This window comes from Antechinus flavipes, chromosome 4 (genome assembly GCF_016432865.1).
Source record: "Antechinus flavipes isolate AdamAnt ecotype Samford, QLD, Australia chromosome 4, AdamAnt_v2, whole genome shotgun sequence".
NCBI lineage: Eukaryota > Metazoa > Chordata > Mammalia > Dasyuromorphia > Dasyuridae > Antechinus > Antechinus flavipes.
Genome location: NC_067401.1, coordinates 178,793,873 through 178,819,175, shown reverse-complemented (window position 1 = coordinate 178,819,175; position 25,303 = coordinate 178,793,873). Strand labels below are relative to the sequence as shown.

Genomic DNA, 25,303 nt, shown 5'->3' with positions numbered 1-25,303 from the left:
AGAGGAAATTTTCTATCTCTAAGTAGTTATATAAATGAAATAGAGAAAGAAGAGATTAATGAATTGGGCAACTAAAAAATGAGGGGGAAAAAACCAAATTTTAAAATCCCAATTAAATACCAAATCAAAAATGCTGCAAATCAAAGGACAGATTAATAAAATTGAAAATAAAAAACTATTGAATTAAGTAATAAAACTGAGTTGGTTTTATGGGAAAAAAATAGATAAACCTTTTGTTAATTGATTAGAAAAAGAAAAAAATCTATGTAAATATACATCCTCTAGATGGCAGGTCGTCCAATACATGTTAAATATGTTAAAATATATGTTAAATCCAATATATGTATACAGAGTTATACAGTTATTTTGCTGCACAAGAAAATTTGGATCACGGAAAAAAAAAAACTGAGAAAGAAAACAAAATACAAGAAAACAATAGCAGAAAGAGGGAAAATGCTATGTTGTGATCCATATTCAGTTCCCACAGTCCTCTCTCTGAATGTAGATGGCTCTCTTCATCACTGAATAATTGGAACTGGTTTGAATCATCTCATTATTGAGGAGAGCCATGTCCATCAGAATTAATCATCATATAGTCTTCTTGTTGCTGTGTATGATGATCTCCTGGTTCTGCTCATTTCACTTAGCATCAGTTCAGGTAAGTCTCGCCAGGCCTCTCTGAAATCATCCTGCTGGTTATTTCTTACAGAACAATAACATTCCATAACATTCATATACCATAATTTATTTAGCCATTTTCTAATTGATGGGCATCCATTCAGTTTCCAGTTTCCTGCTACTACAAAAAGAGCTGCTGCAAATATTTTTGCATACGTAGGTTCCTTTTCCTCCTTTAAGATCTCTTTGGGATATAGGCCCAGTAGAAACACTGCTGGATCAAAGGGCGTGCCCACTTTGATAACTTTTTGCACCTAGTTTCAAATTGCTCTTCAGAATGGTTGGATCTGTTCACAGTTCTACCAACAATGTATTAGTGTCCTAGTTTTCCCACATTAGTTATCCTTTCCTGTCATTTTAATCAATCTGAGAGATGTGTAATGGTATTTCAGAGTTGTAAAACTGACAATTTAAGTGAAATCGATGAATATTTACAAAAATATAAATTGCCCCCAAACAGAAGAGGAAATAAATTAAATAGTCCCATTTTAGAAAAAGAAATTGAACAAGCAATTAATGTACTGTTTAAGAAAACATCTCCAGGGCCAAATCCAGATGAAGTTACAAGTAAATTCTATCCAACATTTAGAGAACAATTCCAATTCTACATAATTCCAATACCATATTGTTGTGAACTTTTTCTTCTCAAAACGCAGCCAAGTGATAAAAGTTCAGATCTTTTATTATCCCAATATAGCCCGGTTAGCTTAGAGGCCTATCTCTCTGCTTGGTTCCAAGAGCTCTCTCCAAATGTCTTTAAATCCAAAGGTCTGGTCCTTCAGCCTCTGCCTCTACTTTCTTCAGCCTCCAGCCAGCTCCAGTCTTCATGCCATTCCGGTGAAAATCCCCCAAAGTGCTCTGTGTCTGTTTCTTTTATACAAGAGGGAGGAATTGTGGGATACGAGAGAGAGGGATTATGGGTTTTCTCCCATAGTGCTCTCTGGCCCAAAGAACTTCAAGGGAGGTGTGAACTCATTGAACTCCAATGAGTAAAGGTGTGGACACAAGCCTTGTATTAATTAGTTCTACTTAGTACCTTGTTTCAGGTTCTGCCCAAAACATCTTCTTGTAAGATTAGATCAACTCTAATTCGTTAACAGTTAGTAAGGATTCCAACACCATATAAACTGTTTGGAAAAATAGGGGAAGAAGGAGTCCTACCAAATTCCTTTTATAATACAGATATGGTGCTATTACCAACACCAGGAGGGGCCAAAACAGAGAAAGAAAATTATAGACCAATTTCCCTCATGAATATTGTTGCAAAAATATTAAATAAAATATTAGCAAAGAGATTACAGCAACTTAACATCAGGATAATACACTCTGACCAAGTAAGGCAAAGCTAGTTCAATATCAGAAAAATTATCAGCATAATTGATCATATTAACAGCAACTAAAACTAACTAACAGAAACAATATGATAATTCAATAGATGAGAAAAATCTTTCAGAGAGCATAGGAATAATGGGAGTTTTTCTTAAAATGAAAAGCAGCATCTATCTAAAACCATCAGCAAGTATTATTTAGAATAGGGAGAAGCTAGACACATTCTCAATAAGATTAGGGGTAAAACAGAGATGCCCATTATCACCATTATTATTTAATATTGTACTAAAATGTTGGCTTCAGCAATAAGAAAAGAAAAAAAATGAAAGGAATTAGAATAGGCAATGAGGAGATAAAACTATCACTTTTTGCAGATGATATGATGGTATACTTAGAAAATCCTAGAGAATCATCCAAAAATCTATTTGAAATAATGAACAGCTTTAGCAAAGTTGCAGGATATAAAATAAACTCACACAAATCATCAGCATTTCTATATGTTATTAACAAAGCAGCAATAAGAGATAAAAAGAGAAATTCCATTTAAAATAACTGTTGACAAAATAAAATATTTTGGTGTCTAAGTGCCAAGACCCAGGAACAATATGAACAAAATTACAAAACTCTTCACTCAAATAAAGTTTTATCTAAACAATTAGAAAAATATCAATTGCTCATGGGTAGGCTACTTGTTTAGTGTCATACCAATCAAACTGCCAAAAAATTGTTTTATAAAACTAGAAAAAATAATAACACAATTTATCTGGAAGAACAAAAGATCAAGAATATCAAGGGAATTAATTAAAAAAATATAAAGGACAGTGGTCTAGCAGGAGTGCCAGATCTAAAACTCTATTATAAAGCAATAATCATCAAAAACATATGGTATTAGTGAAATAATTAGATATACATGACATAATCTAGTATTGATAAACTCCAAAACTCTGGCTTCTGGGATAAGATCTCACTATTTCACAAAACTTGCTTGGAAAACTGAAAAATAATATGTCAGGAACTTGACATAAGCATATCTCACACCACATACTGAAATAAAGTCAAGATGGGTATATGATTTGGGCAAAAAGGATGATACCATAAGCAAATTAGGAGAGCAAGGGATAGTTTACCTATCAGGTCTTTGAATAAGGGAGGAATTTATGTCCAAAGAAGAACTAGAGAATATTATGAAATGCAAAATGGACAACTTTAATTACCTTAAATTAAAAAGGGTTTGCACAAACAAAACCAAGACAAACAAGATTAAAAGGGAAGCATAAAGCTGGAAAAACATTTTTTACAGCTTGGGTTTCTGACAAAAAACTCATTTCTAAAATATATAAAGAACTGTGTCAAATTTATAAGAATATAGTCATTTGCCACGACCATTGATAAATGGTCAAAAGATATGAATAGACAATTTTCTGATGAAATTAAAGCCATCTATAATCATATGAAAAAATGTTTTACATCACTACTGATGAGAGAAATGAAAATTAAAACAATTGATGGACAAGAAAAAATGCTAAATGTCTGAGGAGATGTGGAAAAACTGGGACACTAATACATTGTTGGTATTTACAAAATGGTCTAACCATTCTGTAGAGCAATTTGGAACTATGCCCAAAGAGCTATCAAACTGCATATATTTTGATCCAGCAATGCCACTACTGAGTCTGTATCCCAAGGAAATAAAAAATGTCTGTAGTAGCACTTTTTTGTGGTGCAAATTGGAAAATGAGTAGATGCCCATAATTTGGGGAATGGCTGAATAGGCTATGATTTATGAAAGTAATGGAAAGTTCTACAAAAAATGATGAACAAGCTGATTTTAGAAAGATCTGGAAAGATATACATGAACTGATGCTGAGTGAAATAAGCAGAACTCGGAATATATTGTACACAGCAATAGCAAGACTGTATGATGACCAACATAAAAGATTTGATTCTTCTCCGCAGTTCAATAATCCAAGGCAATACAATATGAATGGAAAATGCTATCAGTGCATCCAGAGAGAGTACTATGAAGACTGAATGTAAATCAATACATGCTATGTTCGCTTTTTTTCTTTTTCTTTTTTTCCTTTCTTTTGTGGTTTTTCTTTTTGTTTTGATGTTTCTCTTCTATTATGATTTATAAGGAAATATGTTTTTTAAACGAATGTACATGTATAACCAGAAAAAAAAACAATAAAAAAGAAAGAAGGGAAAGGATGGGAAAAAAAAGGGGAAAGCTAATAGAAGAAAGGGCAGAAGTAGACAGGGAAAGAGATAAGAAAGGAAGTAGGGCTGAAAAAAGAGGGCAGATTGAAGGAGGTGGTAATCAGAAATAAAACACTGGTGAAGAAGGGAAAGAGTAGGAGAAAAGTGTAACTTGGGAAAAACAGGATGGTGGGAACTACAGGTTTAGTAATTTTAACTGTAAATGTAAATGGGATAAACTTTTCCATAAAACAGAATTGGATAGCAGAGTGGATTAAAAGCTAGAATCCTTCAATACGTTGTTTATAAGAAACATTTGAAACAGGATCTATTATACTTTAGCTGAACTAAAAAAAGAAGAGGTAGCAATCCTGATCTCAGATCAAGTAAAAACAAAAAGAGATTTAATAAAAAGAGATAATGAAGGAAACTACATCTTGCTAAAGGGTACCATAAATAATGAAGTGATGTCAATATTAAAGCACTGTTATAGCATCCAAATTCTTAGAAAAGTTAAGTGATTTGCAAGAGGAAATAGACAGCAAAAGTATACTAATGGAGGATCTCAATCTCCCTCTATCAGAACTAGGTAAATCTAACCACAAAAATAAACAAGAAAGAAGTTAAGGTGGTAAACAGAATTTTAGAAAAATTAGGTATGATAGGCCTTTGGAGAAAACTGAAGGGGAATAGAAAGAAATATGCCTTTTTTTTCCAGCAGTGCATAGGGTATAAAAACCTTGCATTCAAATGTAGAAAGGCAAAAATAGTGAAAGCATCCTTTTCAGATCATGATACAATAAAAATTACTTGTAATGAAGGGCCAAGGAAAAATAGGCCAAAAATTGGAAACTAAATAATCTAATCCTAAAGAATGAGTGGGTGAAACAACCAATCATGGAAATAATCAATAATTTTATTCAAGAGAATGACAATAATTAGACAACATACCAAAACTTAAGGAATGCAGCTGAGCAATTCATAAAGGAAATTTTAAATCTCTAGATGCTTACATGAATTAAATAGGGAAAGCGATGATCAATGAATTGGACATGTAACTATAAAAAAGCTAGAAAAAGAACAAGTTAAAAAACCCCAATTCAATATTGAATTGAAAATTCTGAGAATCAAAGGAGAGAGTAATGAAATTGAAAGACAACTATTGAACTAATAAACAAAACTAAGAGTTTGTTTTATGATAAAAACAACAAAATAGATAAACCTTGGGTTAACTTGATTAGAAAAAGAAAAGAAAAAAACCAAATTACCAGTATCAAAAATAAAAAGGGTAAACCTACCACCAATGAAAAGGAAATTAAAGCCATGATTAGGAGTTATTTTTCCCAATTGCATGCTACTAAATCTAATAATTTAAGTGAAATGGATTAATATTTACAAAAATATGAATTTCGCAGATTAACAGATGAGAAAATAAATTACTTAAATAGTCCCATTTTAGAAAAACAAATTGAATAAGCCATTAATAAACTCTAAAAAACTCTCCAGGGCCAGATTATAAGGGAATTCTATCAAACATTTAAAGAATAATTCCAATTCTATGGTGTTCTCTTTTTTTCTAAAAATATGATCATTCTCTGGGAGCAGGTTTCTTGGGGGGGGTGGGTTCTGGAGGCAGCCTTAGTTTCAGTTCAGAGTAATAATCACCTCAAATGCAGCCAGAGATTAAAGTACAGTCCTTTATTGTCTCATCCAAAATAGCCCGGTTAGTTTTCTTAGAGGCATATCTCCCTCCTTGGTTCCAAGAGCTCTTGCAGCTTGTCTGCCCGCTTCAACCTCCAGCTCTCTCTGAATCTTGGTTCTGAATCTCTGGACTGAATTCTGGCTCTCAATCTCTTCAACTGACTTCTCACTTTTGAATCTGCCGAAGTCTCCTCCTCTTTCTGGAGGCTTCTAGCTTATATAAGCTCTCTAAAAGTGTGAACTCTAAAGTGTGACCTCTAATGTGTAAACTCTCTTAAAGGTGTGAGCTCCAAAGGTGTGAACCAATTACATAAGCATTGTTTCTATCAACTCTAGTGACAACACCTTGTAAGGATTCTAACACAATTCCATATAAACTATTTGAAGAAATAGGAAAAGAAGAAGTTCTACCAAACTTTATGACACAGATATGGTGCTGATATCTAAACCAGAAAAGGCCAAAACAGAGAAAGAACATTATAGACCAATTTCCCTAATGAATATTGTTGCAAGAAAAATCTTAAATAAAATATTAGCAAAAAGATTACAACAATTTATCACCAGGATAATACACTATAACCAAGTAGGATTTATACCAGGAATGCAGGGCTTGTTCAGTATCAGAAAAATTATCAGCATAATTGACCATATCAATAACCAAACTGACAGATATCATGTGATTATATCAATAAATACAGAGAAAGTCTCTGACAAAATCCAACACCATTCTTATTAAAAAAAAAAAAGACACTAGAGCATAGGAATAAAGGGAGTTTTCTTTTAAATGGATCAGTAGCACCTATCTAAAACTATCAGTATGCATCATATATAATGGGGAAAAATTAGCTGCATTCCTAAAAAGATCAGGGGTGAAACAAGGTTGCCCATTATTACCATTACTATCCACTATGTGCTAGAAATGCTATCTTTAACAATAAGATAAGAAAAAGAAATTTAAGGAATTGAGTAGTTGAGGAAACAAAATTATCACTCATTGCAGATGATATGATGGTATAACTACAGAATCCTAGAGAATCAACTAAAAAGCTTCTAGAAACAACTTCAGCAAAATTGCAGTATATAAAATAAATCTATATAAATCATTAGCATTTCTATGTTACCAACAAAGTCCAGCAGCAAGAGGTGGAAAGAGAAATCTCATTTAAAATAACTGAAAATAATATAAAATATTTGGGAATCTACCTATTAAGACAAAACTAGCAAGTATATGAACACAATTACAAAGCACTTTTCACACAAATAAAATTGGATCTAAATTATTGAAAGAATATCAAGTGCTCATTGGGTGAACCAATATTTAAAAATGACAATTCTAACTAAACTAATCTTTATTCAGTATTCTACCAATCAAACTACCAAGAAATTACTTAATAGAGATAGAAAAAAATAATAAAATTCATCTGTAAGAACAAAAGGTCAAAAATTTCAAGGGAATTAATGAAAAAAAAAAAAGGCAAAGGAAAGTGGCCTAGCTGTACTAGATCTTATTATAAAGCAGCAGTCATTAAAACTATTTAGTACTGGCTAAAACAAACTACTAGATCACTGGAATAGGTTGGGTTTACAAGACACAATAGTCAATGACTATAGTAATTTACTATTTGATAAAACCAAAACTCCAGCTTCTGGGAAAAAAATGTACTACTTTACAAAAATTGCTAGGAAAACTGGGGGGAAAAAAGCATGTCAGGAATTAGGCACTGACCAACATCCAATACCCTATACCAAGATAAGGTTGAAATGTATTCATGATTTAGATATAAAAGCTGATATAGGCAAATTAGGAGAACAAAGGATAGTCTATTTCTCACATCTGTGGAGATGGGAGGAATTTATGGCCAAAAAAGAACTAGAGAACATCATGAAATGTAAAATGGATAATTTTGATTATGTTAAATAAAAAGCTTTATAAACAAAACCAATGCAGTCAAGATTAGAAAGGAAGCAGAAATCAAGGGGAAAAAATTTTACATGTACTGTTTCTGAAAAATGACTCATTTCTAAAGTATATAGAAAACTGAGTAAAATTACTAAGCCATTCCCCAATTGATAAGTGGTCAAATGATATGAACAGTTTTTGGATAAAACCATTTCTAGTCATATGAAAAAATGTTCTAAATCACTATTGATTAGAGAAATGCAATTAAAACAACTCTGAGGTACCATTTTGCACTTTTCAGATTGGCCAAGATGACAGGAAAAGATGATAAATGTTGGAGGGGATGTGGGAAAACTGGAACACTAATGCATTGTTGGTGGAGATGTGAAATGATCCAACTAATTGGAGAGCAATTTGGAACTGTACCCATAGGGCTATAAAATTGTGCATATTCTTTAACCCAGCAGTAGTCTCTTCTGTGTTTGTATCCCAAAGAAGTCATGAAAAAGGGAAAAGGATCCACAGGTATAAAAATGTTTGTAGCAGCCTTTTTTGTAGTGGCAAAGAAGTGGCTAGCTAAGTTATGGTGTATGAATGTAATGAAATATTATTGTTTTATAAGAAACAACAAGCAAGTCAATTTCAGAAAATTCTGGAAAGACTTAAATGAATTGATTGCTACTTGAAGTGAGTAGAACCAAGAGAGCATAGTACACAGCAACAAGATTATGTGATGATCAACTGTGATGGACTTGGCTCTTTTCAACAATGAAGTGATTCAAGGCAATTCCAATAGATTTGTGAAGGAAAGAGCCATCCACATTTAGAGAGAGAACTATAGACAATGAATGTTGATCAAAGCATAGTATTTTCACTTTGTTGTTGTTGTTGTTTGTTGCTTTTTTCCTTTTCTCTCTCTCTTTTTTTTTTTTTTTTACCTTTTGATCTGATTTTTTGCATAGCATGATGAATAATATGGAATATGTTTAGAAGAATTGTGCATGTTTAACCTATATTGGATTGCTTACTGTCTAGGGGAGAGGGAAAAGGGTATGGAGGACGAAAATTTGGAACACAAGGTTTTCAAAGGTGAATGCTGAAATTTTTCTTTGCATGTATTTGGAAAAATAAAAAGCTATTTTTAAAAAAAGTTTTTAAAATAAAAACAAAAACAAAGTTCTTAGAAGAACTTAAAAAGGATTTTCAAAATCAAATAAGAAAGACTGAGGAAATAAATAGGAAAAATAAAAGCAATCTAGGAAAATCAAGAAAATTATAAAAAGAAAGTTAAGCAACTAGAAATTGAGAATCTAAAACTTAAGAAAACAATTTCTTGAAAGCTAAAATTGGGCAAGGGGAATATCTAATGATGATCTAAGATACCAAGAAATAATAATTCAAAATTAAAAGAATGAAAAAATGGAAGAGAAAGTGAAACATCTCATTGAAAAAACAACCAATATGGCAAACAGATTAAGGAGACATAAAGAATGGACTAACTGTAAATTATGATAAATTGTTTTCATATAACATTACAAGAATTAATCAAGGAAAACTGCCTTTAAGCTTCACTTTTTTTTTTAGTAATAGCTTTTTATTTTTCCAAATACATGTACAATTCTTCTAAACATATTCCATATTATTCATCATGCTGTGCAAAAAATCAGATCAAAAGGTAAAAAAATCTACCAATCATCACCTGAAAAATTTCCCAGACTTAAGTTTCAGAGTTCCCAGGTTAGGGAGAAAATACTGGAAGCAACAAGAAAAAACAATTTAAACATTTTGGAGCTATGATAAGAATTATATAAAATCTAACAGCTACTATGTTGAATACAATGTTCTGTAGCATAAGAGAGCTGGGGTTATGATCATGGATAACTTGATCCAGAAAAGTTAAACATATTCCTTAATGGACAAAGAAAAAAAGAATATTTAATAACTCAAAGACTTTCATCCCAGAACTCAAGGAAAAATTCAACACATAATATCCAGAAGAAATATAAAGTAAACTTTAAAGACTGATTATAAGGAACTCAATAAGATTATGTTATTTACTTTGTATATGTGAAAATATTAACAGTGCTCATCGTAGTTTGAAAGAAAGGTGTGGACTGAGCTGAGTATGATAGAATGATTCTTAAAAAAAAATAAAAATGTAGGAAGAGATAAAAAGGAATAATTATCTCATATAAATGAAGCATAATATATCTAGAAAAGTATAAAGCCTTCCCAATTAAGAAAGAAATGAGGACAAGGAGATAGGATGTTGGTGAAAGGATAAAGGAGGGATTCTTGGAAGTAGGAATAATAGGAAAGGAAGCCAGATAGTAGAAGTAGAGAGAAGTGAGGAGGGATAGGGTAAATAAGATGAGGACAGAGAGGAATAGAAAGGAGGAAAATATGCAGTTATTGTAGCTTAAAATGTAAATAGGACCAATTTACCCATAAAACAGAAAGGGATAGCATATTAAAAAAACTGAATTAACAACATGTTGCTTTTAGAAAACATTATAAAAATAAGTAATACACACAGGGATAAAATAAAGAGCAGGAGTAGAATTTGGTATATAAAAAAGCAGGAATAGTAATCATGATCTCAAAGAAAATTAAAGTGAAAAATATTTAGTCAAAAGTGAAAAAAACTATACTATGTGTCACTAATATTATTCAATATTGTTTTAGATCATTTAAAATACCTAGACAGCATAAAATATCTGGATGTATACCTGGCAAAGCAAACATAAGAACTATATGGACATAAACATAAGATACATTTTATATAAATAAACTCAGATATAATAATTCAATTAATATTTATTATTCACGTATGTAAAACCAAAAGAATATTGTACACAGTAACAAGATTGTATGATGATCAACTGAGATGGATGTGGCTCTTTTCAAAAATGAGATGATTCAGGCCAATTCCAATAGATTTGTGATGGAAAGAGCCATTTGTATCCAAAGAGAGGACTACGGGTACTGAATATGGATTAAATTACTAAAAATTATTTTACTATGTTAGAAAAATAATAAAATTCACTTGGAAGAACAAAAGATTGGGAACTTCAAAGAAACTCAGGGGAAAAGATAGGAAGTAGATTCAGCAATATCATATCTTAAACTATATTATGAGGTAAGAGCATTTGTTAAGTGCAAAAAGAATAATTTCAAATATTTTAAATTAAATTTTTCTTGTGTAAATAAAAGTTATGTAGCAAGAATAGAAAGAATGCAGAAAGTAGGGGACAGGGGAACTTTCACTGACAATTTTTCAGATAGGAAGTTACTGAGTTGGAATATTGCTATGGTATAAAAAATGATGAGCTAATTGGTTTAGAAAAACATGGAAAGATTTGTCCTTATGAAGGAAGATATGTACTCTTAGAAAAACAAATGACAGGAAGAAATAAACATAGTATGGTCTTCCATATATGAGTGTACAGGTGTATATGTGTGTGTGTGGGGGGGGGTACATACTTAATTGTATCCTTCTGTAGAGTGATGAAGGGGGAGAGCAGAAAAAATAAAGTAAAAAGTACATAGCAGAGAACAAAAGAAAACCAAAAAGGAAGCAAAGAAAGACAGAGAAGCTTTGAAAACAATGTATAGTATTTATTATATAGAATTTTTTGAAATGGAAAGGTTTTGTTTCATATTGAATCCTTTCTTATGATCTATTATATACATAGCATTGTTTTTTTTTCCTTTTCTTGTTTTGTATTTAAAATTGTGTTTAAAATTTCAAAATTTACCTAAAAAAGATCAAATAAAACTCAACTGAGTAGATATGAAATAAGAAGACATAATAAATCTACTCCTTAAATTTGGGAGGTCAATAGGTTTTATATATTGCATATTTTTTCAAACTTTTAAAATATATTTATCGGTTATACTTCCTTTTTTATTCCTCTCTAAAAATAGTATTTGATATATGAGATAGCTCTCTGGGAACAGAATAAGAGAGGAAGAAATACTTAGGATAATTATAGTGATGTAAAAAATACAAAATATCAATAAAATTCATTTTTAAAAAGCCTAACAGGATCTTTTTACACATTATATAAGCGAAAACAGGGAGACAACAGAAGTTCTTGAGCATCATTTTTAAAATCAGTGTCACTGGCATTCTGTATAGAATTCTTGTCTTAGGCCATACGAAAGCTCTAATACTACTGTCCTTATTTCTCAATATGGTGAGGTGTGCCTTTTTTGGATACTCTAGGTTTTGATAATCACACCAATCCATAAGGTCTAAGATTTGCTGTCTGTATTATATAGGCATCCAATCTGAATTTCTCCTCATGTTTTCTTTGTCTGATACAATCATTTTCATATCATCATCGTCACCACCTCCAGCACAACCATCACCATCATCAAACAAAGTCTTTATTATCTAATGTTATTTTAATAAGAGTGGGAAGGCAAAATAAGGGAATGCTAATCAGGGTGATATATGATAATAACCCTATTCACTAAAACCCTCCTGGTAGTAAATGCCTAGCACCAACCCTGATTTGCTGATAAAAACAACAGCAACAATACTGAATTGAATAATCCCTAGCCTATGTAATAAAAATGCTTTCATGAATCCAAGAAAGAAATGGGATGGAATAGAGTTATCCTCATTGAAACTTGGCACTGATCAGTTTGAAATTGAGTACAACAGAGAAAATTACAGTTCTTTGTTTTATTGTACCACAAGAAGCCTAATTAGGAATAAATCAGAAGTACCAATATTTCAACTGCTGAAATGCTTCAATACAAATGATATGAATCCTAAAGTAGGCAATCCAAGAATGTGCATTCAATGTACTGAAGACATGGATACTTTTATTACGCACCAGTACTATGTCAAAAATAATTTGATTCCTAAATTTACAATAGATTAAATTGAAAAACTACTAAAATAAAAAGAGGGAAATTGAAAACATGTATAATATATAGCCCTAGTTCCAAGTCAAACATCAGTGTATTATTGATCAGTGTAGAGAAATTATAAAAATGATTTGATTCCTAGGTTTAGATGAAATTGAAGTGCTATTAAAATCTTTAAAAAGTTGAAGACCCTGAAATCACTGAAAATTCTCACCTAATGCAAAATCCAGAAATTATACCTAAAAACAAAACAAATGACAAAAACATATACTTAGATTAGAATTTCAAAAAGCTCTTTTAAAGTTTGACTGTTATAAATTCAAGTAGGAGAATTCAACAAGGGTACTTTTTTGAAAAGTTGAAATTTGTTATAGCTATCATGAAAAAATGTATTCTCCAACTGTATTTTGCAAAAACATTGAGTGCTTGTACCTAGCAATTTTATGCAGTAAGTCATTGCCATGGTAAACACACACACACACACACACACACACACACACACACACACACACGATATAAAATAGGAAGATTAAAAACAGACATCAAATACCAACATGTCAGAAGCAACTTTGGAAAGTTTGAAGAGTTTCAGACAAGCATGTAAAAAAATCACTTCATTATCTATTTGGAACACATGGTTGAAAATTTAAACTCTCAATTGAAAGCAACAAAAAACAAATATGTGGAGAAAGATCTGGGAATCAAAAGCATATCAGAAATCCTAGATTAAGGGAATCTAGGGGAATCCTAGATCCCCTTAATTAATAATCAAAAACCAATATTAAAGGCAAAGTTAAAAGGACAAGGTAATACGAGTAGTTAGAACAGCACAGATAACAAAAGAAGCAATTCAAAATCAATAAAAATTTACTTACAAAATCTTGAGAAGTAAATAATTCAGGAGTGAAGGAGAATTCTCAAAGAAAAAAGATAAGAAAAGTTTTGGTTAAGTCCAATACAAGGAAAATGTAAATTTTATCAATTTAAGAAACAAAAATCTTATGCATTGTTAATATAATGAATGATAGAACAGCAAAAGTAAGTTAAAAGAATGAAACTAACATCTTTATAAAATTGGAAGTTTATAAAATGTTATAAAACTGTGTGACTAGATAAGATCAATAATTTTGACTCAAATGTTTCACACTGATACTTTTTTAAAACAGAGAATCAGTAACTCTTCAAATATAGCACACATTCAAGTGCTCTGTACAAAGTAGTCACAATTTGTATTATCAAAAATATCTATAAAACACATGAAAGAAAATAATAACCTTGACTGGGGAGCAAAAAGAATTTGATAAAAAGTCCCAGGAATTATATAAGAAGCAATTTTTTTATTAACAAACTATTTGTTTGTTGATAATGACAAAACCTTTGATTTGTTTCTGTATTAATAGCTTATATATGTACTTCAGATACAAAAAAAGATGCAAGTTGTTGGTGGAGTTGTGAATGAATCCAGCCATTCTGGAGAGCAATCTGGAATTATGCCCAAAAAGTTATCAAACTGTGCATACCCTTTGATCCAGCAGTGTTTCTATTGGGCTTATACCCCAAAGAGATACTAAAAAAGGGAAAGGGACCTGTATATGCCAAAATGTTTGTAGCAGCCCTGTTTGTAGCGGCTAGAAACTGGAAAATGAAGGGATGCCCATCAATTGGAGAATGGCTGGGTAAATTGTGGTATATGAATGTTATGGAATATTATTGCTCTGTAAGGAATGACCAGCAGTATGAATACAGAGAGGCTTGGAGAGACCTACATGGACTGATGCTAAGTGAGATGAGCAGAACCAGGAGTTCATTATACACTTCGACAACGATATTGTATGAGGATGTATTCTGATGGAAGTGGATTTCTATGACAAAGAGACTTAGCTGAGTTTCAATGGATAAATGATGGACAGAAACAGCTATACCCAAAGAAGGAACACTGGGAAATGAATGTGAACTATTTGCATTTTTGATTTTCTTCCCGAGTTATTTTTACCTTCTGAATCCAATTCTCCCTGTGCAGCGGGAGAACTGTTCAGTTCTGCAAATATGTATTGTATCTAGGATATACTGCAACATATTTTAACATATATAGGACTGCCATCTTGGGCGGGGGGGGGGGGGGAGGCGGTGTGTGGAGGGAGGGAGCGGAAAAAGCGAAACATAAGCAAGTGCAAGGGATAATGTTGTAAAAAAATTATCCTGGCATGGATTCTGTCAATACAAAGTTATTATTAAATAAAATAAAATTTAAATTTAAAAAAAAAGATGCAAGAATAGTGAGAATATTAAAATTATTTAATATCCCCATGGAAAACTATTTTCCACTAAAACATGCCAATACAGTAATTCCAAGAGTAAGTTTGGCTTTCAAATTAAAGGGGGGTATTGAATCAAATATCTTGTTAATCACTTGATGTATTCAGATGACATCAAAGCACATGTCTTCATGAAAAAAGACATAGAAACAGCTCTTTCATTTCAAGGAATCTTACAGGAGGAGTGAAGTAGGCAGGAGAGCCACTAGGATGATGGTCAAAGATGGAATGTCTCTATTTCCAGTCCTCTCAGACCTTAAATACTTCAGTTTGATTACATCATTACAGCACACTAAGTATGTGTTAACTAGAGAACCATTATATCACCATCCATCATCTCATTAATCAACTGAGTTAACACCCTGCTGTAAGTATCTTTATTTCAAATATCCTTCTCTCAGAGTTCCCTAATATCTCCAGTGAAAAGATTTGCCATTTCCTTCTCCCACCCATTTTACAGATGAGGCAAAAAAGATTAAATGATTTGCCCAGGGCCACATACCTACTAAATGTCTGTGGTCAGATTTGAATTCAGGAAGATGAGTCTTCCTGATTTCAGGTTTGACATTATCCATTGCACCACCTACCTGTCCTTAGAACATAGTAGGAGTTTAATGAATGTTTACTAATTGACTAACGATTGGGAGGTGATAAAATTGAAATCTAGAGGGATTAAATGATTTGGCCAATAAGTGGAAGAATCAGAATAGATAACAGACCTAGCTCTCCTGATTTCAAGTGCAGTGTTGGACAAGTCACAGGATAACTTGCTCTCTCTTTACCTTGAAGAATTTTCAGAAGAAAAGCAGCCACTTCTGTGTGTAGTTCCTTTGTTCCAGTCTTCTTTATTGTGATCCATAAAAATCTTGCACACATCCATCTTTGGTTTATTCAACTAATGCCCCCCTCCATTCTAGGCTTAGAGTTCTTTCATTAAGCCTCTTTGATCTTATATAATTGGGTGGGGGTAAAATTAATTTGTTCCATATACTTTTTTGTTGTTGTTTTGGTTTTTTGCTGAGGCAATTAGGGCTAAGTGACTCGTCCAGGGTCACATAGCTAGGAAGTATTAAGTGTCTGAGACCAGAATTTACCAGATTTGAACTCAGGCCCTCCTATCTTCAGGGCTTGTGCTCTGTCTACTGCACCACCTAGCCACGCCTCCCCCTCCTCACCCCCCATACTCTTTATAGCTTCTTTCCAGTTAATAGGAGATATAGGGGGAAAAGTCAATGCATAATCTATTTAAAACCATCAGCAAGCATCATATGTAACAGGGATAAACTAGAACCATTCCCAATAAAAGCAGGGGAGAAACACGTTTGCCCACTATCACCATTACTATTCAATACTGTATTAGAAAAACTAGCTGTGGCAATAAGAGAAGAAAAAGATTGAAGGAATTACAGATGGTAATGAGGAAGACAAATTATCACTCTTTTCAGATGATAGAGAACCCTGGAGAATCAACTAAAAAACTATTAGGAATAATCCACTGTAATGTTCTCTTCTAAAATATAATGGTTTTCTCTGGGAGCAGGTTTCTTAGGGAGGTTTTCTGGAGCAGCCTTAGTTTCGGTTCAGAGTAATAATCACCTCAAATGCAACCAGCTTGTTAAAAGTTTAAATCCTTTATTGTCTACTTCAAAATAGCCCGGTTGGTTTTCTTAGAGGTCTATCTCCCTCCTTGGTTCCAAGAGTTCTTGCAGCTTGTCTGCCAGCTTCAGCCTCCAGTGATCTCTGAATCTTGGTTCTCCTCTTCCAAATTCCCACTTCTGCCCAACTGCAGTTGCTAGCTTCTCAATCTCTTCAACTAAATTCTCACTTCTCAAGCTCTTCCACTAACTGACTCCAGGAGCTCCTTAAATATGATCTTTTAAAGGTGTGAACCCAAAGGTTGATTCCTCCTCTGAGAGAGTGGGATTGTGGGTTTCTGACTTGTGAATCTCCCAAACATGTGAACTAATGTGTGAACTCTCAAAGGTGTAAACATAAGCATTGTTTCTATCAATTCTAGTGACTTAACACCTTGTAAGGATTCTAACAATCCACAACCTTAGCAAAATTGCAGGATACAAAATAAATCCATATAAATCATCAGCATTTTTATACATGACTAATAAAATCCAACAGCAAGAGATACAAAGGGAAATTCAATCTAAAATAACTGTCAATAGTATAAAATCTAAAAAGGGAGAACTCACCAGTAATGAAGAGGAAATTAGAGCAATAATTAGGAGTTACTTTGCTCAACTTTATGCCAATAAATTCGACAACTTAAATGAAATAGAAAAATACCTCCAAAAATATAGCTTGCCCAAACTAACAGAGGAAGAAGTAAATATCCTAAACAGTCCCATCTCAGAAAAAGAAATAGAACAAGCTATCAATCAACTCCCTAAGAAAAAATCCCCAGGACCAGATGAATTTACATGTGAATTCTACCAAACATTTAAAGAACAATGAACTCCAATGCTAAATAAACTATTTGAAAAAATAGGGATTGAAGGAGTCCTACCAAACTCCTTTTATGACACAGACATGGTACTGATACCTAAACCAGGTAGGCTGAAAACAGAGAAAGAAAATTATAGACCAATCTCCCTAATGAATATTGATGCTAAAATCTTGAATAACATATTAGCAAAAAGATTACAGAAAATCATCCCCAGGATAATACACTATGACCAAGTAGGATTTATACCAGGAATGCAGGGCTGGTTCAATATTAGGAAAACTATTAGCATAATTGACTATATCAATAACCAAACAAACAAAAACCATATGATCATCTCAATAGATGCAGAAAAAGCATTTGATAAAATCCAACATCCATTCCTAATAAAAACACTTGAGAGCATAGGAATAAATGGACTTTTCCTTAAAATAGTCAGGAGCATATATTTAAAACCATCAGTAAGCATCATATGCAATGGGGAAAAACTGGAACCTTTCCCAGTAAGATCTGGAGTGAAGCAAGGTTGCCCTCTATCACCATTATTATTTACCTCGTATTAGAAACACTAGCCTCGGCAATAAGAGTCGAGAAAGATATTAAAGGAATTAGAGTAGGCAATGAAGAAACCAAACTATCACTCTTTGCAGATGATATGATGGTATACCTAGAAAACCCCAGAGATTCTACTAAAAAGCTATTAGAAATAATTCATAATTTTAGCAAAGTAGCTGGCTACAAAATAAATCCCCATAAATCCTCAGCATTTTTATACATCTCCAACAAAACTCAACAGCAAGAGATACAAAGAGAAATTCCATTCAGAATAACTGTTGATACCATAAAATATTTGGGAATCTATCTACCAAAGGAAAGTCAGGAATTATATGAGCAAAATTATAAAAAAGTCTCCACACAAATAAAGTCAGACTTAAATAATTGGAAAAATATTAAGTGCTCTTGGATCGGCCGAGCAAACATAATAAAGATGACAATACTCCCTAAACTAATCTATTTATTTAGTGCTATACCAATCAGACTTCCAAGAAAATATTTTAATGATCTAGAAAAAATAACAACAAAATTCATATGGAACAATAAAAAGTCGAGAATCTCAAGGGAATTAATGAAAAAAAAATCAAATGAAGGTGGCCTAGCTGTACCTGATCTAAAATTATATTATAAAGCAGCAGTCACCAAAACCATTTGGAATTGGCTAAGAAATAGATTAGTGGATCAGTGGAAAAGGTTAGGTTCACAAGACAGAATAGTCAACTATAGAATCTAGTGTTTGACAAACCCAAAGCCCCTAACTTCTGGGAAAAGAATTCATTATTTGATTAAAACTGCTGGGATAATTGGAAATTAGTATGGCAGAAATTAGGCATGGACCCACACTTAACACCATATACCAAGATAAGATCAAAATGGGTCCATGACCTAGGCATAAAGAACGAGATTATAAATAAATTAGAGGAACATAGAATAGTTTATCTCTCAGACTTGTGGAGGAAAAAGAAATTTGTGACCAAAGATGAACTAGAGACCATTACTGATCACAAAATAGAAAATTTTGATTACATCAAATTAAAAAGCCTTTGTACAAATAAAACTAATGCAAACAAGATTAGAAGGGAAGCAACAAACTGGGAAAACATCTTCACAGTTAAAGGTTCTGATAAAGGCCTCATTTCTAAAATATATAGAGAACTGACTCAAATGTATAAGAAATCAAGCCATTCTCCAATTGATAAATGGTCAAAGGATATGAACAATTTTCAGAGGATGAAATTGAAACTATTACCACTCCTATGAAAGAGTGTTCCAAATCATTATTGATCAGAGAAATGCAAATTAAGACAACTCTGAGATACCACTACACATATGTCAGATTGGCTAAGATGACAGGAAAAAATAATGATGAGTTTTGGAGGGGATGCGGGAAAACTGGGACACTGATGCATTGTTGGTGGAGTTGTGAATGAATCCAACCATTCTGGAGAGCAATCTGGAATTATGCCCCAAAAATTATCAAATTGTGCATACCCTTTGATCCAACAGTGTTTCTATTGGGCTTATATCCCAAAGAAATACTAAAGAAGGGAAAGGGACCTGTATATGCCAAAATGTTTGTAGCAGCCCTGTTTGTAGTGGTTAGAAACTGGAAAATGAGTGGATGCCCATCAATTGGAGAATGGCTGGGTAAATTGTGGTATATGAATGTTATGGAATATTATTGTTCTGTAAGAAATGACCAGCAGGATGAATACAGAGAGGACTGGCGAGACTTACATGAACTGATGCTAAGTGAAATGAGCAGAACCAGGAGATCATTATACACTTCGACAACGATATGAGGACATATTTTGATGGAAGTGGATTTCTTTGACAAAGAGACCTAACTAAGTTTCAATTGATAAATGACGGACAAAAGCAGCTACACCCAAAGAACGAACACTGGGAAACGAATGTGAACTATCTGCATTTTTGTCTTTCTTCCCGAGTTATTTACACCTTCTGAATCCAATTCTCCCTATGCAACAAGAGAACTGTTCGGTCTGCAAACATATATTGTATCTAGGATATACTGCAACATATCCAACATATAAAGGACTGCTTGCCATCTAGGGGAGGGGGTGGAGGGAGGGAGGGGAAAAAAATCAGAAAAGAAACGAGTGCAAGGGATAATGTTGTCAATATAAAGTAATCATTAAATAAAAATTAAAAAAAAAATTTTAAAAAGAAAAAAAAAAGAAGAGAAAAAAAATAGTATAAAATCTATCTGCCAAGGGAAAGTCAACAAGTATAGGAGCAAAACCACAAAACACTTTCCACGCAAATAAAGTCAGATCTAAACAATTGGAAAAATAACAAATGCCCTTGGATAGGTCGAGTGAATATAATAAAGATGACAATACTACCTAATCTATTTATTTAATCAAACTCCCAAGAAACTATTTTACTGACCTAGAAAAAATAACAAAATTCATCTGGAAGAACAAAAGGTCAGGAATTTCAAGGGAATTAATGAAAAAAAAAAAAAAACCCACAAATGAAGGTGGCCTAGCTGTACCAGATCTAAAACTATATTATAAAGCAATGGTCATCAAAACCATATGGTAATGGTCCATCATGGAATAGGTTAGGTTTACAGGACAAAATAGTCAACTATAGCAATCTAGTGTTTGACAAACCTGTAATGGGCTGAGGCTCGAGTTGATGCACTGAGGTCCCAAGCACATGAGGCTAACTAGTAATTGGACCATACTCTATTAATATATAAGCTTGGAGAAAGAATGGCCCCTGCCCACTCTTTGTGCAAGTCCTGATGTGTTGTATAGGAAATGACGATTTTGGTGGGTGGAGGCAGGGCAGTGGAAAAGGAAGGGGAAGAAGAGACTGCTGGCTGGTGTTTTGACACAGCTGCTCAGATTGCTATTGCAACGGCCTTTCAGCTCAGATCTCCCTCTGTTAGCTGGCTTCCTGTCGCAGCTGCCCCTATTGCTATCGCAATCCTTATTTACCTCTTCATTTCAATAAAGATTGAAGATTTTTCCCTTAACCTGAATTCCTGACTCTGGCTGATTTTAAATACATGGTCATCACACAAAACCAAAGTTTTTGGGATAAGAACTCACTATTTGACAAAAACTGCTGGGAAAAATGGAAACTGGTATGGCAGAAACTAGGCATTGATCCACACATAACACTCTATGACAAAATAAGGTTGAAATGGGTTCGTGATCTAGACATAAAGAATGATATTATAAACAAATTAGAAGAACATAGGATAGTTTATCTCTCAGATCTGTGGAAGATGAAGGAATTTGTGACCAAAGAAGAATTGGAGATCATTACTGATTACAAAATAGATAATTTTGATTACATTAAATTAAAAAGTTTTTGTACAAAGAAAACTAATGCAGACAAGATTAGAAGGGAAGCAATAAATGGGGAAAACATTTTTACATTCAAAGGTTCTGATAAAGGCCTTATTTCTAAAACATATAGAGAATTGACTCAAATTTATAAGAATTCGAGCCATTTTCCAATTGATAAATGGTCAAAGGATATGAATAGACAATTTTCAAATAAAGAAATTGAAACTATTTCTAGTCATATGAAAAGGTGCTCTAATTCACTATTGATCAGAGAAATGCAAATTAAGACAACTCTGAGATATCACTACACACCTCTCAGATTGGCTGACAAAAAAGATAAAGACAAATGTTGGAGGGCATGTGGGAATAGTGGGACACTGATACATTGTTGGTGGAACTGTGAACAGATCCAACCATTCTGGAGAGCAATATGGAACTATGCTCAAAAAGTTATCAAAGGGCATATCCTTTAATCCAATACTGGGTTTATATCCCAAAGAGATCTTAAAAGAGGAAAAGGGACCCATTTCAAGAACGTGACTCTCTTCATGGAACCTAGCCTTTCTTTAACCCTATGAGACCGGGAACATGCCACATGTGTTTTGCTTCACTTCCACAATCCCAGGAACTAGCCACTCCGTGGGACACAATAGATGTCCATGAGGGTTGGCCCCCTCCCTGACATCTACATTAATCAAGTCATATCTTGGAAGCCCATCTGGCATTTCCTTCTCCTATACATAACTTTCTATATGTAAGCAAGTTGGCTCTGTGCCGACTTTGTTTTCAAGCACTATAAATTCAGGCCAGCTTTAATTGTAGTTGAAACCTCACCCACCTGGGATCTCTTCCATTCAGAACTCAATGGCTGTTCACTCGAGGTTTTCCCCAGCCTGCTGCAACTTAGAGATGGTGTTTCTTCGAACGGTGATGCTTTACATTTTTTCTTTGTCTTTTATGTATTATTTACTGTGTTGGTTGTTATTGTAGGCAATCTATTCTGTGTATTATATAATTAAATTTTACTTTCGCTTAAACTGAGTCAGAAAGTGTCATTTATAGGCGTGAATCCAAACCTTTCCTAAATTCACATAACAGAATGTTATGGAATATTATTGTTCTGCAAGAAATGACCAGCAAGATGATTTCAGAGAGGCCTGGAGAGACTAACATGAACTGATGCTAAGTGAAATGAGCAAGAACCAGGAGATCATTATACACAGCAACAAAAAGATTATACGATGATCAATTCTGATGGACATGGCTGTCTTCAATAGTGAGATGATTCAAATCAATTCCAAATGTTCAGTGATGAAAGAAAGCCATCTGCACCTGGAGAGAGGACTATGGGAACTGAGTGTGGTTCACAACATAGCATTTTCAATCTGGCTTGCATTTTTTTTTTTTTTTTTGCCTTGTGCAGCATGATAATTGTATAAATGTGTACATATATTGTATTCAACATATATTTCTACCATGTTTAACACATATTGAACTATTTGTTATCTAGAAGAGGACATGGAGAAAGGGAGGAAATTGGAACATAATGTTTTGCAAGAGCTATTGTGAAGAATTGTCCACACTTGTATTTTGAAAAATAAAAAGCTTTAATTTAAAAAAAAGTCAATGCATATCATTGTTATATAAAGCCTATATGTTGGTTGGGGCACTGGGTGTCTAACTTCCTGAGGGAATATCTGATACCAGCAAATGCTGATTTCTTCTATTGACACATTATCCAACCTGGAACACATCTAGGCACTGTGCCTTTACTGTAAGAGGTAAGAGGATAAGAAAGAAAAAAAGGGAAAAGTAATTTCTTTATATCCTTCATTTTAAAATATTTTATATGGAGCAATTTACCCAGAGAGTGGACTATTCTCATTGTTTTATTTATTTTTAGGGAGGTGCTCTGTGTGGCCTTCCTCTATCTCCGGGTAATCAGTGGTTGTGCTGATGGGAAGATCCGCATATATAACTTCTTGAATGGGACCTGTCTGAAGGTGATGAAAGCCAATAGCAGAGGTGACCCAGTGCTGTCCTTCTTTATTGAGGGCAACAGGTGGGTGGTAGAATTGGAGGTCGGAGCCATGAGCAATTCTATTTTGGATGATTCTACTCATTTCTTTTCAGATTTCTCGTAGCATTTTTTTTCTAGAACTTTCCTTTGCTCTCATCACATTCTGCCAAGTTTTATACTAATTTTACTTACATATTTTATCCTCTATTAGGTTGTAAGCTCCACGAGGGCAGGAAATATCTTGTTTAATCTTTGCCTAGCACTTCAATCAGAGTCTAGTACAATACCTTGGGTATCAGTTTCTTCATCTATAAAAGGAGAGGATTAGATTAGACATCTAAGGTCCCTTTCACAATAAATTATAGTCTTGTGAATTATTCCAACTGGCTCTATTCATTGTATATAGCCTCACTCGCTACATCTGCCAAATGGATACTTTAGGGATTTTCATTCATGTTGTTTGGATAAAGTGTAACAAGTCCTGCAATATTTACTTCATGTGGCTGCCCTTCTCTTCTGTTGGAAGCCTGATTAAATGTGTCTGTCTTAAGGTGTTATTTTGGTCCTAGGATGGTGATCAATACAGAAAGCAACATTGTGATGTTTGAGTTTGACAAGGTTAAATGGCAGTATTACTCTGATAAGAATAAACAACTTACCAAGAGACCCAAGGAGAAGGAAAAGGAAGACCTTTCCTGTGTAAAGGAGAATAAAAGTACTCATCCAAAGATATATCCTGTAATTGAAGGTAAGTATACTGGTAAATGATTTTTAGGCAGGGAAGTTTAGGTGGGGCTGACTTTACAGGAAGGTGGTGATGGTGGGGCTGATGATGGGACTAATTTTAATTAGTCTTACCAGATAACTTGTGGATGATCTACGGTCCCTTTCTTCATTCTACTTGGAATGGAAGTGTCTGTTTTTGTGATTCATCTATCATGTGGTTAGAGACATAATTCATGTTATTTTTTTTCCCCTACAACCTTAAGCAATAGATTTTTTTCTTTTTTTTAAATTTAATTTTTATTTAATAATTACTTTATATTGACACTCGTTTCTGTTCCGATTTTTTTTCCCCTCCCTCCCTCCCTCCGCCCCCTCCCCTAGATGGTAAGCAGTCCTTTATATGTTGGATATGTTGCAGTATATCCTAGATACAATATATGTTTGCAGAACCAAGCAGTTCTCTTGTTGCACAGGGAGAATTGGATTCAGAAGGTAATAACAACTCGGAAAGAAAAACAAAAATGCAAATAGTTCATATTCGTTTCCCAGTGTTCTTTCTTTGGGTGTAGCTGCTTTTGTCCGTCATTTATCAATTGAAACTCAGGTCTCTTTGTCAAAGAAATCCACTTCCATCAAAATATGTCCTCATACAATATCGTTGTCGAAGTGTATAATGATCTCCTGGTTCTGCTCATTTCACTTAGCATCAGTTCATGTAAGTCTCGCCAGTCCTCTCTGTATTCATCCTGCTGGTCATTTCTTACAGAACAATAATATTCCATAACATTCATATACCACAATTTACCCAGCCATTCTCCAATTGATGGGCATCCATTCATTTTCCAGTTTCTAGCCACTACAAACAGGGCTGCTACAAACATTTTGGCACATACAGGTCCCTTTCCCTTCTTTAGTATTTCTTTGGGATATAAGCCCAATAGAAACACTGCTGGATCAAAGGGTATGCACAATTTGATAATTTTTTGGGCATAATTCCAGATTGCTCTCCAGAATGGTTGGATTCGTTCACAACTCCACCAACAATGCATTAGTGTCCCAGTTTTCCCGCATCCCCTCCAACATTCATCATTATTTTTTCCTGTCATCTTAGCCAATCTGACAGGTGTGTAGTGGTATCTCAGAGTTGTCTTAATTTGCATTTCTCTGATCAATAATGATTTGGAACACTCTTTCATATGAGTGGTAATAGTTTCAATT

General features: G+C 33.6%; 1 protein-coding gene across 1 annotated transcript in view; it reads left to right on the top strand.

The window, feature by feature from the left end:
* Positions 1-25,303, top strand: part of FBXW10B (F-box and WD repeat domain containing 10B) — a 124,020-nt gene that overhangs the window by 84,868 nt on the left and 13,849 nt on the right. The window contains exons 11-12 of the mRNA XM_051995625.1: positions 23,243-23,401; positions 23,929-24,107. Of these exons, the coding sequence (XP_051851585.1) occupies positions 23,243-23,401; positions 23,929-24,107 (338 nt within the window). The remainder of the gene's footprint in view (positions 1-23,242; positions 23,402-23,928; positions 24,108-25,303) is intronic.